The 19,735-nt window shown below is 32.5% G+C and overlaps 2 protein-coding genes across 2 annotated transcripts; one reads left to right on the forward strand and one right to left on the reverse strand.

Moving 5' to 3' along the window:
- Positions 1 to 57: 57 nt before the first annotated feature.
- LOC138888508 (uncharacterized) lies at positions 58 to 3,343 on the reverse strand. Its single transcript, XM_070170378.1, has 9 exons — positions 3,273 to 3,343; positions 2,696 to 2,972; positions 2,430 to 2,612; positions 2,221 to 2,364; positions 2,008 to 2,136; positions 1,586 to 1,891; positions 1,076 to 1,206; positions 445 to 965; positions 58 to 362 (listed from the first exon to the last, which is right to left on the reverse strand). Exons 2-9 carry the CDS (start codon positions 2,931 to 2,933, stop codon positions 137 to 139), a joined length of 1,878 nt encoding a protein of 625 aa, XP_070026479.1. The 5' UTR covers positions 2,934 to 2,972; positions 3,273 to 3,343; the 3' UTR covers positions 58 to 136.
- Positions 3,344 to 5,731: 2,388 nt separating this feature from the next.
- LOC104229498 (putative hydrolase C777.06c) lies at positions 5,732 to 11,068 on the forward strand. Its single transcript, XM_009782146.2, has 12 exons — positions 5,732 to 5,997; positions 6,210 to 6,337; positions 6,450 to 6,562; positions 7,153 to 7,194; positions 8,394 to 8,449; positions 8,600 to 8,676; positions 9,480 to 9,599; positions 9,779 to 9,855; positions 9,952 to 10,015; positions 10,119 to 10,169; positions 10,269 to 10,317; positions 10,618 to 11,068. Exons 1-12 carry the CDS (start codon positions 5,838 to 5,840, stop codon positions 10,734 to 10,736), a joined length of 1,056 nt encoding a protein of 351 aa, XP_009780448.1. The 5' UTR covers positions 5,732 to 5,837; the 3' UTR covers positions 10,737 to 11,068.
- Positions 11,069 to 19,735: the final 8,667 nt, after the last annotated feature.

The following is a 19,735-nucleotide window of genomic DNA, read 5'->3' on the forward strand; positions in this document are numbered from 1 at the left end:
TATTACGCTATGCCAACAAAACAAAATATAAGTGCCTTTTCACAAATTTACAGAATATTTCAGAACTATCCTAAACTGGCATAATTCAGATGTCACCTTTACAGCAATTTTATACAAAAATAACACCACAATTTCTTTACAACTCCTTTGGACAGAATGTTTCATTTTCACTCTCATAATCATCACCAACATTTTCTGGTGGAGTATCATAACCAGAATTTCTTTTCCATTCACCATGTGCCCAAAGATTTGCAGCAAGTTCTTTTCGAAAGTCTTTTATGTCTTCGGGTTGGAATTGTTGCACGTCCTTTCCAATCATCAGCAACTCGGCAAATTTGATCAGGAATGCACCACAATCAGTCCTAAGAGAAATGTAAGATATGCAGTGAATTAAACAATAAATCTTAAGTACATATAAATAATATAACAAATAATAACACGTACGATCCAGTTTGGTGTGGTGATCTTTGCCACTGTATATCAAATTTGTTGAAGACATTCCCAAAAGACTTGTGATTTTTGTCAAACTGTGAGAACTTTAGCAAATGGGGGATCATGCGTGCATACATTTGCATGTAGTTCATTCCTGCTTCATATGGCTCACTGTATATGGAATCATATACATCAATCTTTTTTTGATTCAAGTCCAATACTCCCAACAAAAAGTGTGTCACAGCTTCATCATCTTCTGAAGAAAGCCGACATGGAAAACAGATTTTGTCAACCTCAGTCCATGCAATTCCACATCTACGGCTGTCCCCCCCCCCCACACACACACATGGTGTCAGAAATAACTGATTATCACCAGCACACCAAAACTCATCACTAGCATCTTCACTGAAATCTTTATACACAAGTGCCATATAATTATCAAAAAGAACATCAGTAGTTGTGCATCGAAAAGGATGATCGCGAGGGTGGTAGCATTCCTTCTTTCTCAGATAATAGAGAGCAATGTCAATATGCTTCATAAAAAGGCAAAAAATAAAACAAATCAATAACAAATCAGTCATAAAATAATGAAAAAATGATAAATTAATAATAGAAAAAATAAATGCCTTGTGAATTATCTAACCTTATCATCAAGAACAAATTTGCTATCTGAAAGCTCAAGGAAAAATATTTTGCTACTGATTTTTTGATGATACAATTTGTATGGTTTTTTCCTCACACTATTATCATCAGCATATAAATCAATTTGTCCCCCTGAAAATTTTGAAAATGTCAAGTTAGAATTTTGAAAACTTTAATCTATAACTTAAGGACCAAGTGTCCTTAGCTTTTGAATTTGATACTCAAACTTAAGGACTGCATGTCCTTAGCTTATGAATTTTGAATTCAAACTTAAGGACAAGAAGTCCTTAAGTTTTAAACTTGAATCTATAAGTTAAGGACAGTTAGTCCTAAAATTAGTCTTACAATCACAGAAGTTAAGGATGTAGTGAAACACATTAAGAGACTTACTCTTTTTTGCGACCTCTCCTTTTCTCCTTGCCCAACCACACAATGAATTTCTTCACTAATTTTTCATCTTCTTTGGCATAATGAAAAATACACCTACGAGTATAGGTTGATTTTATCCAACCTGAACTCTTCAGAGTATTTTGATTGTCTGCCTTGGAACTTACTGCTTTTCCTTCCTTATCAAAAGGAGATTTCAACTGCCAGCTTAACTTCTTGTTCCTTTTACCTCGACCAAGTTCTTCTTCAACATTTCCTTCACCCTCCATAGTCAAAGTCGCATCAATGTCCATTTGTATACTTGGAGGAGTAGGAGTAAGAAGAGAAAATGACGGACCATCATAACCAATACTGTCTCTCTTTCTTTTCCTTGTATATTGGTTAAGATCGTCATCATTGGTGTCCTCTTTGTTTTCCTCTGCTGGCGACACTATATATATATATATATTCATATTAGTTTTCTGCAACATGTCAAATGAAGAGACAAAATTTCAATTGTACATATAATAATTAGGGCACAATCAGTACTTGTCTTCTCCGCAGTACCTTCTTGTGTTTTTTCAAGAGACAACTCAGCTAAAATATTGCGTGCAGCATTTTCTTTTTCTTGCAATTCCACATTTTCTTTATCTTGCAGTTGTTCACCATGATCTTTAGATGCTTGTTGACAAGATTCTGCAAAAATATTTACAACAGCTAACATGTTAATAATCTTTAATTAAAACAAACATATATAAAATTAAAAAAGCACTGCCTAACCATTTGCAATATCCAAGATCATTCCAGCTACATCATCATCATCACATGTTGCATCTATAGATTTGGAACCAATCTCACTTCTGCCTATGTCTTGAGATTGTAGTCCAGTTTTCTCTTGATACTGCACTCCAGCTTCTTCGCTTGCTGCTTCAAAAGATACAATATATAATGAAATAAAGATACAATATATAATGAAAATTTTATCTAACCTTGACTGGCACAAGTTTGAACTCCAAATTTTTCTTTGTATGACAGCGGTGTAGAGAGATCATACGTTCCTTCTAAGCATTTGCATACAATCTCGCTGACACTTGTCCCCAATGGACTTGTTAAATCCTCCTGTGATTGCAATCCACAAACTCTACAAATTTTCTCCGGCACTCCACAAACTTCTGCATGCACATGCATAGTTTATATGTATTAATCTATTGAATATACATTTCAACGAAAATAAAAATCAAAATCTATATCTAACCTTTCCCAATATCAGTAACATTTTCAGTTTCATCATCTAGATGTGCATCTCTAAATTCTCTTTCATACTGACCCTCTGCATGCACATCCATATCATCACGTTCAACACCACCTGCATCTTGGTTGAATATGCCAGTACGCTCAGTAGCACGACAATGATCATCAACTCCATATTTTCTAATTGGAACACTAGATTCTCTATCTGTGTTCATCTGATCAGCTTTCCCAAACATGTTCATCAAAGTATCAAGCTTTGATCCTAGAGTTTTCTTTAAATCCTGAGAAAGCAACTAAGTTACAAAGAGAAGGACATGTTTAAAACTTAAGGACAGGCAGTCCTTAAGTTTGAACTTAAAGTTCAAAACTTAAGGAAATGCAATCCTTAAGTTTGAACTCCAAGTTCAAAAGTTAAGGACAAGAAGTCCTTAACTTTGAATTCCAAGTTCAAAACTTAAGGACATGATGTCCTTAAGTTTCATTTCAAAGTTCAAAAGTTAAGGACAAGAAGTCCTTATCTTTCAATTCCAAGTTCAAAATTTAAGGACACAAAATCCTAAAGTTGGACTAACTGAAATTACCTTGATTTCGTTCTCAATCTTTTTTTCTGATACAACAATTTTCTAATTAACTCTGGTAACTTCTGCTTGCAAATCCTTCTTAAAACTCTCTGATAATCTCTGAATCAAAAAACATAATATAAAAAAAAGGTGTTCGTAAGCAAGAAATAATCAAATAAAAAACTAATACTATTCAAAGGCAGAAACACATACTCTAACAATTTCCTTAAGTACGCCTTCGTCAAATTGTGTGGAAGAAGACCTTGAGCCTTGATCTTGTGAAACTGGCTCCTCCACACAAAGAGGCTCTGTATCTTCTTCTTCCACGGGAATAAAGGGTGACACCTCAATCAACTTAAACACCTATTATATAAGAAAAACTAAACATAAGTATACATAACTAAAACAAATAAACAAAAAAAGAGATAGTAATTACATTAACTTACTTTTTTATTATGGAAATATTTTCTACAAAGAGCATCAAATTGTGGAGACTTCATTTCAGAATAACATAACATTCGAGGATAACCAACTTCTTTGAAGTTCACAAATTGTTTCTCTTGGAAAATAGGAAGTACTTCCATAATCCAGACACAAAACGCAAAAGGAAAGCCAACTAAAGTGTAGCTATCAATATCTTTTTCTTTCTCTTTCTCCTTCTGAACATCATTCTCATTTGATTTCAAGCAACTCTTCAATGATTTTAATAGCGTCTCATAAGCAAGAGAGCCCCAGTTGAAGGAAGCGCAAAGTGCATCATCGTCAACAATTTTCATTATTTGCTCCGACACATTCCTATTTTTCCTCTTGCCCATCAAAACCGACTCAACAAAATAGAGTGTTGCCAACTTCAAAGCATCATCATCACTGCCAGCAAATGATGAAGTTGTACCATGTGGGCGACTAGAAATAAAACTATACAAATCAGCCAACTCAATTTTGTCCTTTCCAGGGAAATAGACTCTTAAAAGCCTATTCTCTTTCTCATTTAAACCTTTCATGTCAAGCGACGAATAAGACTTCAAACCAGTAATAATATGGAATGCATCACGAGTAAACTTAATATCGCGGTCAAATACCTTGAAGGTCATCGAATCAGGTTCATTACTAACAATTTCAGAAAGCAATACACAGTGCATAAGTTTACCCGAGAACTTCACACTTTGTAATCTGAAGAAGTTGCCAAAAATACTTTCCCTCAATTTCTTCCATTGGCTATTCGACAGAAAACTTTTAATTGTTTCCTTATATTGAAAATCTCCTTTCCAATATACCAGAAAATTACGCCAATCGTCAAAATCAAAAAAATGATCGCCTTCCATTATAACACTAGAAAAGAAGGAAAAACAAACAAAGATTAGGACTTAACTTAAAATTTCAAGTTTAAAAGTTAAGCAAATACAATCCTTAACTTTAAATTTTAAGTGCAAACGTTAAAGAAATACAGTCCTTAACTTATACTTTCAACTTCCAAAGTTAAGGACACTTAGTCCTTAACTTCAAGTTTCATGTGCAAAAGTTAAGGACAATAAGTCCTTAACTTTAAATTGTAAATGCAAAGGTTAAGGAAATACAGTCCTTAACTTATACTTTCAACATCCAAAGTTAAGGACACTTAGTCCTTAACTTCAAGTTTCATGTGCAAAAGTTAAGGACAATCAGTCCTTAACTTTAAATTGTAAGTGCATAGGTTAAGGAAATACAGTCCTTAACATATACTTTCAACATCCAAAGTTAAGGACACTTTGTCCTTAACTTCAAGTTTCATGTGCAAAAGTTAAGGACAATCAGTCCTTAACTTTGAATTCCAACTACAAAATTTAATGTCGTTTCTTCTTTACATTTAATGAACACAGTTAACTGAAAATTCATAATCAGTAAGCTTATGAATTTCTACGACTATTTTTATGAAATATACCTACATAATCAAATATATTGAATCAACCACAAACACATTTCAAATTTCACACACTAAAAATTTATCAAAAACAGAATCACACAAAATATACTACACTGAATCAACATATAATGCTAATTTTTGAAATTTCACACATACTTCACACGGCATTGAACCAACTTACAAATAAAGAAAAACGAAAATGCATAAAAAAATATATTACCAGTCGCGATTGACAGAAGATGACGGAGAAGATGAAGGAGCAGAAGTTTAACTGAGATTGCAATTTGCATACGAGGAAGATGAAGAAGCGCAGAACTCTGAACGAATGAAATAAGGGGTTTCGTCGATTTTGGGATTATACAAGAAATAGAGAAAGGGTAATTGTGTCTTTTCTCCCTTAGTAGTGGCTATTTTTGATAAGCATTTTAAATAGTGGATAAAAATTAAATACACCCTTATTTAATGGCTACTACACGTCATTTTTACAAAAAGCGGGTATAGATGTCAATGGCCCGATCGAGGAAGCCCAAACTCCGCTGGCCCAACATGTTTTGTTCGTTCCTCTTGAAACGTATTGTTCTTACAAATCAAACAGTGGAACGGAACTGAAGCCGGTGCGGGGATTCAGGTGCCGGCATTACATCGGAACCTCAAAAGCATAAGCAGTGGTTCGAAATCAAGTCAAAATGGCGGTCTTTCTAGGAATTGTTCGTCGTCCCCCCCATACACTTCTCTCTATCGCCCTTTCCACCCCCCAATTTTCCTTCACCAATAACAAATCAATCTTAATATCAAAGCAACGGTATTCTCAATTCAAACGCGTCCTCACAGCTTCTATTCACTCTAGTAAGTATTGTTTTCTTTTGTATAGACTATGGTTAATTTCAATAACTCCTTGAGCGTTTGGTTAATTACCGTGGTCATTTTTTTCTGCTGATCTTCTATAAAGAAAAGCAAACCGAGAAAATTCGTTTCACTTAAATTGAGTTTTAGTTATAACTTATTGTAGTAATGAGATTCTTCTCAGCCGACAGTACAAATTTTTAATCACATTACAGGTACTACCAGTTCTCGAACTGGAACTGAGGTATATGCAGACCAATCAGAAATAATTTTTATAGGAACAGGAACAAGTGAAGGGATTCCACGCGTGAGCTGCCTCACTAACCCCTTGAAGACATGCCCTGTAAGCCTGCAAAAATTACTCTGTGCCTATGTGGCATCTTAGAGGGTTAAAAGTATTTACTGAATTAAAATAAGTGGTTGATTTTGTATGAACTTCTTAATGTTCTATACAGGTGTGCACAAAAGCTAATGAACCGGGTAACAGAAATAGGAGACTGAACACCGGCATCCTTATTCGTCACACCAGGCCCTCTGGAAACTGTAACATCCTTATTGATGTTGGCAAGTATGTAGAGAGACTTTAAAGTGCAATAGTTAGGAATGGTGTTTGAGATCAATTTTGAATCATGAATGCTTTAGTGTTTCAATGGTTTTTCCATTTTGAGATAATTCATAATGTTATTCTTGATGTTAAATTTGGAATTTACTCATGTTAGCACTTTAACTTTACGTCCAATGCTTTTCTAGGAGTTGTTTATCCTTTCAGAGATTTATACATTAGTAGAAAGTATAAGAACTGCTAGTACTTCTTAATCTTACTCTATTACAATATTAATTTTATTTTGTATAATATTGGTCTGGGATGAGTTTATATGGTGTAACATGGTTAGTGAGGATGCATATAGCGGGGCCCAACTTGTTTGGGGCTGAGGCTTAGTTGTTGTTGTTGATGATGTTTACTTTGGAGTGGAGGTAGTATTTTGAATTAAGTTGTTCAGTCAACTTGGTCAACCTTGATTCAACTACATGCTTAAATAGCATCATCTTGTCTAACCCTAAAGTTATCCGGAAAAATAGATAAAATTGTGGGAAAAACAAAAATCTATTGGTTCTGAGTGTTGTTGTCTAAGAGCAGTTTCTCTTTGTGCAATCCAGGTTCTTCTACCATAGTGCTCTGAGATGGTTTCCTGCTTATGGGTAAGTCTCTTGCACTTGGCCTCATCTATTACTTTGTGAATGTATGTGATGACTGATATTATCTGTGTTAAGTGGATAAACTTCATCTGCTACTAGTATGAAACAACAAAAAAATCTTCTTGTGTCAAGGGTTAAGGCTAAATGCGTCAGCCTCCTAGATTCCACTCTTGGGTGACTCATTCTACTGCTTCTTGTTAGGAGTGCTTCATTTTGGACCCTGTTGGGGAAGTAGTTAGGTAGGATCTTTATAGCAGAAGCTTCAACCTTAGAACCTACACATGTTATAGATGTGTCACCACATCGACAGTTCTATTCCTAACCACATCAATGGATCAGCATGTCATAAATCCCGCTCAATCAGTTACCATAAACTATGGTTCTTTTGTTGAATCTGTCATCATTCTTGAGTGATGACACAGTTTGCTTCTTCTAGCATGTCAAGATGGGATGTTACTGCCTTTTAGCTCAATATGTTTCAATTAAAAGGGTTATAACTCTCTTATAAGATTTCATATCTAGTGTTTTTGCTTATCAAAGGGAAAAAAGGAATGTCTCAAAATAACTCTTATTGTTCCCTGCCATGCAAGAAAACCTTGTAGCTAGGAAGACTTTGTGTCTCACATTTGCTAATGGAAGTGCTTAAAACTTTGCTTATGAAGTTGGCGGCGATACTCCGATGCCAAAGAAGTTTTCCTTATCAAAAAAAAAAAACTTTGCTTATGAACTCTAATCATGTCATTCTTCTATCACTATTGCTTAAGATATTTGATAGAACCTATTGTGTGCATGAAGAGTACATGCGAGCATTAGTAGGTGGTGCTGGAAACAATGTGATAGTGCTATTATTTCATTTGCTTAGTATTTCATCTGGAACAAAATGTCTATTTCGTCCTAAGTATATCACGGAAGGACTTACAAATTTGTGATAGTGAACCTGATTGCATATATAAGCAATGTTATAAGCTTGTTTCAAGATATAATTTGAAGAGCATTTTGGAGTCGCTGAGTTAACTTGTCTAGACAACAGAATTTCAGTATTATTCTTCTAGGGTTAATTGTTTCCTTCTGCTGTTTCCTTCCATTTATTGGATAGTCTGATAGTATTAACTTTTCTGCCTTCTAATGAAAAAAAAAAGAATGTTTATAACTTTTTGCTTATGATCTGTATGCCTTACTCGTGACTAGTTCTTCTGTGTCAGGATAAGAACAGTTGACGCGGTCATTATAACTCATTCTCATGCTGATGCAATTGGAGGTCTCTGATAAAATCACTTGTGATGCTTAGTGCAATGTGGTTATGTCTTTTCTTGTACATTCCCTGCATAACCCCCTCCACGAGGTCCTCCTTTCTCTATATCTATGCAAATTGAACACGCTCCAATAAATGAAGATAATTATTATGCAGGTTTGGATGATCTTCGCGATTGGACTAACAATGTCCAACCCTCCATTCCTATTTATGTGGCCAGTCGTGACTTTGAGGTCTGAGTTCTTCTGAAATTCATAAGACAGTTCTTGATTTCTATTGTTATACAATGAACATTTGTGCTACTAAATGATAATGCATCTTTACATTGTTAGCATCCCTCAGTTAGCTGAGTGATTACGGAATTGAATTCTTTCATCCTTTTATCATTTTCTTGATAACTAATACCTTGATCATGTGTTGTTTACTGTGTACAAGCAAGCAAGTTAGAGCAGTGCAAGTTCAAGTAAACTCATAAAATAAATAGAGAACTTCTCCTGAAGGTTCTATGTATATGAGTGGATTGCAAAATGCACAATGATATATAGTTATTCAAGTACTAGTTGAACTTGTTCAAACTACCTAAAGATTGGGTATAGCCTTGTAGGGAATGTGCAACAAACATTAAACGCTGGATCACCAAAGGCTATGGTGAAATGGATAGGATCCCTCCACCCTTAGCCAGAGATCTCGGGTTCGAGCCCTGAGAATGGAAAAAATCCTTGTAGGGAACGCGTCCCCCTTAATGAGCTATATGTGGCACAAATCCATATCAGTCCGGCCCCAATCGGTTACCGGACATTGGATGGAAAATAAAAAATAAAAAAAATAAAAATTTAATGCTGGACCGCATATCTGTTTGCTGGAAAGATATTTTTTTCAGCTACTGGATAGAATTTCTCAGAAGTTACTACATTTTACTTAATGTTCGCCAGTAGTGTTCTGCCACTCTGAGATAGTGACATGCTTGAGTTGATGTAACTTGCTTCAGAAATTGTTATTTTATTAGCTCAGAATGTGCACAATTTTCTTTCATTAGGTGATGAAGAAAACCCACTATTATTTGGTAGATAAAAGTGGTATCATACCGGGAGCTGCAGTCTCAGAGTTGCAATTTATCATCATAAAGGAAGATCCATTCATTGTACATGATCTTGAGGTTGAGGCTCTTTACTTTTACTCTACTAGTTGATTTAGTTGCATTCACTAATATTTTTACTCTAACAGCATCCCTTTTTATTTGTACTAAAACATTTTGCTTATAATAAGTTGAAATGGTTAGTTATCTTGGCTTTCTTCATTATTATGCTTAATGGTTTCGATTGGTTTCCCTAGCAGATAATTCCTTTGCCAGTGTGGCATGGCTCTGGTTATCGTTCTTTAGGCTTTCGATTTGGGGATACCTGTTATATCAGGTAAACCTTATTCTCTCGCTTCGAAGTTTTTTGCAGCAGGCAGCAATATTAGCCACTAATGTGTTCTTTATCCCTACCCTGGCCTGGCTTTCCTAGTGATGTAAGCGATATACCAGAAGAAACTTACCCACTTCTAAAGGACTGTGAACTCCTTATCATGGTTGGTCTTTCTCTCTCTTCCTATGAACTCTGCTTTCCTTTAGCCAGCTATTGGTTAAGGATAAATGCTGAACTGACTAAGCAATGTCTCTTGACATTTTTAGGATGCTTTGCGGCCAGATAGATCTTCCTCCACACATTTTGGACTTCCAAGGGTGAGCTCTAATCTTTTGTATCCTTTTCTTTTCTGGGGACAGTGGTAACTAGAATGATTACATTTCTTGTCATTGACATTTCCCCGATAACATTTGAAGGCTCTGGAGGAGGTGCGGAAAATCAAACCAAAACGAACACTTTTCACTGGTATGTTGGCTCTTTCTGTTTCTATTTCTTTTTTTTTTTTTTTTTTTTGAATTTTCAGTAGATATGCACTTGTATGTTGACTGTTTCTTTTTATATTTTACTTTTATCGTCTTAACTGCTGGTCCTTCGTATATGATGAGATTCGTTCCTTCTGCTTGTGGATTTTAGACCTTATTTATCTTCTAATACTGGAGTTTCGAAATGTCTTTGAGAATTATTTTTATTATACTATGCTTGTGATTCTTGATGCACATTAAGAACTTCATAGCTAATGAGCGCCTGTTTTAATACCATGTGTAGGGATGATGCATCTTATGGATCATGAAGTAATAAATGAAAGGCTACTGAAACTGAGGGAGACGGAAGGTATTGATGTGCAGCTTAGCTACGATGGGCTTCGAGTGCCAGTGAACTTGTAGGCTTCCAGGTCTTACTCGACAAACCTGGCTATTCTTTCTGAATAAATTGATCATTCAGGAATTTGCTTCACAATTTTTGGGGCCGATGTGAAGTCTCGCGAATTCATTCCTATGAATATGCATATTTTAGTTTCAATGGTATGGCAGGACAACAGTTGGTCTTTGCTTACCAAAACAATTTACAAGCACAAATTGGAGATGTTATTTGTATCGAAAGACTGATCTAGGATTTTAAGTCTAGCGGGAGCAAAATTCAATTGCATCCAACGTGCAGACTGCAAACTCAATATGAATATAGATTTTCAACCATATATGTTTTTTTAATTCCTTCATATTCTTTTTGTGTTTCTTTTATTCCTCAGCATTCAACATGGTCTTGACTCCGATGTTGTCTTCTTCCATGACATACTAGCACTATGCAATTATCTTTCTTTTCCCAATTGTTGGTATTTTAAACTATATTTAAGTAGCGATTTGGAATCTGGGGGTTTTGTTTAGTAATGATGAAAGGGTCATAAATAAAGTTGCAGATTTTGGAATTATCAAATTGTGGTCTTTTGAAACGCGAATACAAGTTTAACGTAACTTGAAAATTGAAAAGAGAGGAATATATAGAAAATTGAAGGTGAAGAAAAGGACTAAAGGAGAAAATAACGAATGGACGGTGTGGAACCCTCAGGGTGTGGTTTAGTGGTCAATAAAATAAGTCGAAAATCATGATGTTTCAAGTTCAAATACGATGGAGGTAAAAAGACACTACTAGATGTTTTCTTCCCATAATCGAGTTGCACGCTTATTACAAAATATTATTAATATTAGAAAAACAAATGGAGGGTGTGGAAAGTTTAAAATGAGCAGCCAAGGCAAATGACAATTTTTCTTATCTCTAAACACGACAACTTGGAGTCAACATCTTAGACGGAATTATTGAGTATTGGTACTTCCCTTTTCGATAAGCATGGGCTACAAAGTGGTCAACTTGAGGGTCTGTGCGCTAACTTCATCCCCATTGTGGCCTGTACCTGTAAAAGCTTTTCTGTTCTTTTATGCCCTGCTCTCTACCTAGAATGATGCAGTACCTAACCTTCTTTCATTTTTTTTTATATTTTCACAATTAGATTACGGTTCAAGTCATAATTGAACTGTTAAAATGACCACAATCGGCAGAAGGTGTAAATAGCAAATATAGATAATAAAATAAGAGAAGATAACTTGAGATGGTTTGATCAAAATTATCACTAGTTGTAAAACCATAGAGTGAATTATTTAAGGAGGGACCGGGTAAGCTTATAATCACATGGAAGAAAACTTTCCATACATATAATTTCTTGCAATCCATGTAAACCTAACAAAATAGAATATACTACAATACAAGAAAAAAGATTTATACTGGTTACGTGAAATAGTTGAAATATTATTTTCTTCATGTTAGTAGGTTCGCTTAAGGTTCAACATTCACTATCAGTCTATAACAAAATTATACGCCAGTAAAAAATATAGAAAACGTTTATTGCTTGACAAACTTTTTATATTATTGGACTACGGAAAACTTAAATAAAACAACATAAATAGTGAGAATTCATTTAGTCAATTCCTATAGTTCAGGATTGAAAGTTATGTCTCATCACAGAAGTGTTCTATTAAACTTAATTTAAAACAATTCAAATTTTATTTTTGCTTAACCAAAAAAGGAAAAAAAGAGGAGGGCTAAGCCAAGACAAAGACAGCCTATACGGACGCAATTTGCATGAGGTTTGAAATGGGAATATTGCACGGCCCACGCGCTGCTACGTGTACTGTCCAGTCTGCTCATTAGTCCACATCATCGGACCCTCCCTTTTACTCCTTTTTCCCAGTTTCCTCTCTTAGATTAACTAATTTTGTGTTGAAAGTCGTCTCACTGCATTGCTTTCATTTCACCCATAGGACGGTCTGCAATTTCCTTTCATCATCACCCACACGCTTTGAAATTTTATTTTATTTTATTTTTATAATTGTATTGTCAAAACTGATTTGTACGTATCTCAACTAATTTTACGGAATATATATTATTTTCCATCATCATACGTAGTACCAGTTGTGCATCCTGGATTTTAATACGACAGGAATACCAATATTCCACTCAACAAGTGTCCCTTAAAAGTTTTTACTGTTCAAGGTGCCAAGTAATTTAAATTAATTATTTTTATGGTATACATATATATACATATATATGATTTCTACCGAAGTTTAGGGGGTTTAGTGACCCCGCAAGGTTACACATAGATTTGTCTCTCAGTACCATATAACTCTGTCCGCCTAAATTTAGATAGATAGAAAGAAATTTGAATTTTATTTTCTTTTTTATCACCCCCTCTCATAAAGATGAAGAGTGTTTACAACTTTTACGTAAATAGATTTAAAATATACCTTATGTAGAAGGTTGAAAATTTATATTACTCCTACTAAGAACCAATGGCGAATGAAATTCAAAAATTGCTTTAAGTATATCCAAGTGTGACAATTCTAGTATCTTTTTGAATCTCTTTGTATAAATTTTTGACTCCGCTAGCGGTATTAGTTTATATGGTACTACTACCCCCCCCCCCTCTTTTTTCCTTTTTTTTCTTCTTCTTCTTCCCCCTCGTCTTATTCCTCTTCTTCCCCTTCTTCTTCTTCTTTTTCTTTTTCTTACTCTTTCTTAACCGAAGGTCTATTGAAAATCGTCTCTTTATCTTCACTAGGTAAGGGTAAAGTTTGCATATGCACTATTTTCCCCATATCCCACTTGTGGAAAGAAACTGGTTTGTTGTGGTTATTGTTGTGGCTAGTGATATTAGTACACTTTAATTTGCTTGTGAATAAATGAAATTGAAGGGAAACAAATGGATTGATGATGATGATGCTACATGTAATTTCCTCTTGTGTCAATACCCATATGTTATTTGCAATAATTTCCTATATCTATTTATTATTTTATATTATTATTATTATTTTATATAATAGGAGAGGCAAAATAAAGTTATACTAACAAGTGGCATAACAGTAAATTGACATGTGTAGATTTTTTTGGACAATTCTCCAACTTTATTGAAGTTTCAAATTTATTTGAAATCACAATTAGCAACCACAATATTATTTTAAACTAGAAAATAGGCAGACGAAAAAAGAAGAAAAAACTCAACTTGCAAATTCAAACCGTTTACTAATTTAAACTGTTCTTTTCCACTAATTGAAACCGTTCCAAACTATTATCACTTCTAATTATATTGATAACTGGTCTCTCTCTTTTTTGTTTCTCTTTTTGCAGGTTTTCATAGATTTTCGGTCATGAGATTTATGGTACCAAATGCAGGTTATTATGCATTGTTGTTGTAGTTATCACTTAGAATTTTACCATAACAATTCAATGGATATTTATGACTGTGTATATCCTAATGTTGATTTTAATTTTTTCATGAAAGTGGGTAAGATTCTTTAGGCTATAATGTCATTTTCAAAACTCAAATTCTTTTAATAACATTACTATGAAATAAGGATCTAATAATAATTTGGATCTTAATGTGATCTTCTCCTACATCTACCAATTAATAATTTATCAGGTTTTTGCTTTCTAGGTTATTGTTGTTTTCTGACAATGTTATCCTATTGCTTTATGAATTTATGTCGGGTTGGATGAAACTTATTTTTTTATTATATATTTTCGTCTTATATACTCTTAAAAACCTTCATTTTCCTTCTTCTTTTGCGTTTTGATATGTTGCAGCTTTTGCTGGTAAAAAGAATAATATATTTCATCTTCTTTCGGGCTATTTGTGTGGAATGGGCAATGGAACAAGTAATGTAATGCGAGAAAAAGATGAACTTATTTCTTTTATTTTTTCGTCTTATACAGTCTTTGAAAACGTAGATTTTGGCTATCTTCTTAATTGAGTTTTAATGTCACAAAATTAAAAATTAATTATATCTCCTAAGATTTTGGTAACTGATTTTATCTCCTAAATTTTGGTAATTGACATATATGGATTAAATTATTTTTTGTAGCTCTTGGCTATCTTTTTAATAAATTTTTAATGCCATAAAAAATTAAAAATTGATTATATCTCTAAATTTTTTGGCAATTGATACATATTGTAACTTAGTAAATATTTCAAATAAAAATTATATTAATTTTGTTGTTGTTTGGTCCTTCTTTCATCCTATTATTAGTACCTCAAGCATATCAATTCAGTGCAACTTTGTGGGTAGTTTTCACGTGGAACTAGGATTTAAAAGGATACTTACACTTTTTATTTAAAAGACAAAAAAGAAAAAAGAGAAAGAGAAAAAATAATTACCTTACCTAAAATTAACTATTCGGACGTGGGTGACAGTTGATTTAGGTTAGCTAATTTCTTTGTTTTTTTTTTTTTTTTTAAATTATTTTCTTTTTTCTTTTTAAAATAAAAAGTATATATATTCATCAAAATTCAAACATTATTATTGATAGAATAAAATTTGAAGTAAACAAGAATAATAAAATGTATATCCTCTATTATATTAAAAGAAGAGTGGCAGATAAAAATATTAAACAAAGTAATATGGTAAGAAAAATTTCTATTAACAATGTAAACATTGGATAATATAATAAAGAAAATACATAACAAAAAAGTTATCCGATGACTATATAAGTCTCTTTTAATTTAATAAAAAATTTAGTATTGGGTATATCGTATTGAAAATAAGATGACAATTGAAATTTATTAAAGCAATACGGTCTAATATGTTCAAACGAGTCCGATTACAATTTAATTAAATTAATATTTTTTAATATTGACCGCGCGAGTACGACTACTAGTATTATATAATATACCCGAATTATGCTATTCCCCAAAAAATGTGGACAGTAAAATGGGAAAAGCTCATATGCATATCGTTATCGGACTTCTTGGATTGTCTCTATACAGTTGTTTCCTAACTCTTCCTGCGGAACCCGAATTGTCTCTCAAATTGACACTCATCTCTTCTATTCTATCATCTCTTGCTGTCATGCATAATATGATTTATATACAAATCTGTTCTCGTGGGTCCTGTAATTCCTCAATCATTTAGCTATGGACCCTTTTCTTTTCCCTTTGCCCTCCTCGTGAACTCCCTTCTTGATTTCCCTGCATCTCTATTTTTCTTTAATCATCCTATATTTGAAATTTAGGAGTCTTTGAAGTAACGGTAAAATTATCTCTGTATGACCTATAAGGTTATTGTTTCGAGCCATGGAAACAGTCATTAATGTTTGCATTAGAATAGACTGTCTACGCCACACTTCTTAGGATGGCACTCTTCCCTTCACCCTACATGTGCGAAATGCCTTGTGCACTAAGCTGTTCTTTTCTTTTTATCTGATATTTTAAATTTACTAACGAAAGTAGAGTCGACATTCGGAATTCTAGTTTTTTTGAGTTCTCTCTTTAAAAAGAGTTTTGGACTAAAGATACTATGTTCGGTTGAATCTATAAACTAAACTCTAGCTCCATCCGTGCATTTGGGGGGCGAAGCTACACTCTGCTAAAGGTGGTTAATTGACCAACCTTCGTCGGAAAAATAACATCGCATATATAGATAAAATATTAAATATTAGAGGTATTTAACATATATTGAATATCCTTTGTGGGGGATTTTTTTTTTACTTCTTTCAATTTGAACACCCTTTGAAAAATTCCTAACTCTTGGGGAAGCATTACTCCTATTAAGGATTTATTTATTTCTAGAGCTCAAACTTTAAATCTTTGATTGATAATGGAGGGATCACATATATCTTATCACATCTTTTGGTAATCCTTAATTAAAAAGTGGTTTTAAGCACTTGTACTTAAAAGACACTTTTTTTAAGCCAATTCAAACGAGGCGAATACTTACTTATTTGTCTCCGGCTTCATTTTTTAGTTTATCTAATATCCCCGACGGCGAAATTTTTTTATAATGTCAAGTCACTTTTACATGCGTAACTTGTCATATTTTTTAAATTACAAATTCACTTCTTATAAAGGGTTATCGATAGATATGTTTTAGGAGACTTAATGACGTAAATAAATGTAAAAACTAATTGTATTATTATTGTTATAAACTTAAAATACCTCTATCCAAGTACATCGAACCCGTTCTTTTTCTGTTTTCAATCTACGCACATAAATTGTTAAGAGATCTCCACTCTGATAGTAAATTAGTAATGGAATCTAATAAACTTGTGTGGAGAACAACACGAGCAGCACTCTCGGAGCTCACATAATTAGAGCTTTTTCTATTAGTTTATGTTTTCTCATTACCTTTTAAACCATATTTATTTATTTATTTATTTATTTATTCATATTTATAAAATAAAGCAGATACAGAATATTGCTATCTAAAAGTGAGAGATGAGCTGGGAGAGCATGTCTGAGACTTTGGGTAGAGCAAGATCCCATTTCCAAAACTAAATCATTGAGGAATAAACAAGATAATGACAAACCAATACCATTATTTTATTCGACTTTACCTTACTTTTTTCCTCGTAAACTGTGGATTCATATTTTTAAATTTGAACACTACCTAATAAGACAATCTTCTGTTTCATTTTTTTAATAAATATATATATTTTTATTTACTTAGCTTTTTAAAGTGTTAATCGTGAAAACTCGAAGATGATATCATTACAAATTACAAATTACAAATTAGAATTATAGTAGTAGTATAGTGAAAACTTGGCGTAACTGGTAAAGTTGTTGTCATCTGACCAGGAGATTATAGGTTCGAATTGTGGAAACAGTCTCTTGCACGTTATGTACAATCAGGGGCGAAACTATGTTGGTTCATGGTTGATTACCATTCGCCGAAAAATTATACTACGTATAAGGTAAATATTACTTGTTATTAATTAAAAATAGACTTTGAATACCCTTGCACAACCCACTAGCAAATTTTAACACCCTTATTGAATTTTCTGGCTTCGCCACTGCGTACAATAGACTTTTATGGTCTGACTCTTTCTCAAACTCCGTGCATAACGGGAGCTTAGTGCACCGAGCTATTTTATTATTAGTGCAGTTATTAGGCTCTTTTTACTCATAACTCATAATTCCTGTAGATGCTAATTAGTATATCTCTAATTAAAGAAAGTAGGATCTGTATACAATAGAAGGTCTTTATTTTATAAAATAATCTTAAATACTGAATTTACCACGCTGAGTTTTACCATGTGTGCGTGACGGTAAAATTCTCACAAAATCATCTATATCTATATTATATTAAAAGAAGAGTAGTGAAGCATGGGGTTAAGCCAAGTGCTTGGCACTTTTAAAACAAAATTTAAATATATTTTATGACAAAATCTAATATAGATTAAGAGGATTATGACAAAATCTAATCTAAATTATTCAAGAAATGTTTCTATAATTAAAGTTCTATTTAAGGAATATTCTCCCTTTAATTTTGGTCCAAGTGATAAACAAAAGGAGTGAATTTAACTGATTTTCCTTCATGATATATTTCCAACTCAAGGTTTAGTTTATGTGATATTATCCCTTTAATTTAGGTGCTTAACAAAATATTTGGTTTGACTTATATGATATATGCAACGTCATTATTTATCTATATTTATATTATAAAACTTTATTTTTATAAGGGACGGTAATTTACAATGTAGTTAAGTCGGGTAACATATTAAGAGTAAGACACATAGCAAAATTAGGACAAAGCTAATAAAAATTGCAATAATTTTTTTTTGAATTAAAAGGAGAGTAGTGAAGCATGGGGTTAAGCCAAGTGGCTTACTGAGAAAAAGCCACTTGGCACTTTTAAAATAAAATTTAAATATATTTTATGACAAAATCTAATATAGATTAAGAGGATTATGACAAAATCTAATCTAAATTATTCAAGAAATGTTTCTATAATTAAAGTTCTATTTAAGGAATATTCTCCCTTTAATTTTGGTCCAAGTGATAAACAAAAGGAGTGAATTTAACTGATTTTCCTTCATGATATATTTTCAACTCAAGGTTTAGTTTATGTGATATTATCCCTTTAATTTAGGTGCTTAACAAAATATTTTGTTTGACTTATATGATATATGCAACGTCATTATTTATCTATATTTATATTATAAAATTTTATTTTTATAAGGGACGGTAATTTACAATGTAGTTAAGTCGGGTAACATATTAAGAGTAAGACACATAGCAAAATTAAGACAAAGCTAATAAAAATTGCAATAATTTTTTTTTGAATTAATAAATTATATTTATATATCTATATCCATAGCAATATTCATATCTATATCAATAATTTTTAATACATAAAGTAAGAGGATGGTTTGTAATGTGGTGAAACCAAGTAGCAAGCTAATAAGAAGTCATTTGACAATTTTAGGATAAAATTAATAATTAATACTTAGAAAAAATTATTATTAATGGAAGTAATTAATATCAACTCTATCCTAAATTAAACGTAAATCTTCTATATCCCTCTTCTTCTTTTTTTGGTTTGTTTTGTTTTTCATTTTCAGCTTTTATGTCTTATGATAGACTATTACATACCAGACTTAAGAAAGTTAAAATAAATAATCGTAATAATGAACTTTACATTGGTAAATTGCTAAGAAATGTCAAATTATAGATAAGGCGACATAACTGATGTCTTATAGATAAAACAAAAAAAAACTGAAGAATAAAAATAAATTAGAAATAATGTGAGGATACTTATACTAATAATTAGTTTTGAAATTAAAATAAAATAAATATGCAATACTTAAAAAAATATTGACTAATTGAAACAATTTAATAATTTAGAGCAATAGTTTAAAAATAAATTGATACTTATGCAAGAATAAAAATTTACATGTCTATTTATATTATATTTGGATAATTATATTAAATTAAATGAAAAGTTACTGAAAAAACACATGAAAATGTGATAATGAAATGGTTTAAATAAATTAATTAAATAGCTAGATAATATAATATTATTGATACATTTAAATGATAAAAGAGTCCCAAGTAAGAGGATAA

This window comes from Nicotiana sylvestris, chromosome 3 (genome assembly GCF_000393655.2).
Source record: "Nicotiana sylvestris chromosome 3, ASM39365v2, whole genome shotgun sequence".
Taxonomy (NCBI): Eukaryota; Viridiplantae; Streptophyta; class Magnoliopsida; order Solanales; family Solanaceae; genus Nicotiana; species Nicotiana sylvestris.

Bases quoted from the DNA above. Each gene is read 5' to 3' on its own strand.
- LOC138888508 (XM_070170378.1), bottom strand. From the start codon at position 2,933: ATGAACATGTTTGGGAAAGCTGATCAGATGAACACAGATAGAGAATCT. The intron at 2,613-2,695 runs GTTAGATATAGA...ATGTGCATGCAG, and splicing joins TGTTACTGATATTGGGAAAG to AAGTTTGTGGAGTGCCGGAG. The intron at 1,892-2,007 runs GTACTGCGGAGA...ATATATATATAG, and splicing joins TCTTGAAAAAACACAAGAAG to TGTCGCCAGCAGAGGAAAAC.
- LOC104229498 (XM_009782146.2), top strand. From the start codon at position 5,838: ATGGCGGTCTTTCTAGGAATTGTTCGTCGTCCCCCCCATACACTTCTC. The intron at 5,998-6,209 runs GTAAGTATTGTT...ATCACATTACAG, and splicing joins CACAGCTTCTATTCACTCTA to GTACTACCAGTTCTCGAACT. The intron at 8,450-8,599 runs GTCTCTGATAAA...ATTATTATGCAG, and splicing joins TCATGCTGATGCAATTGGAG to GTTTGGATGATCTTCGCGAT.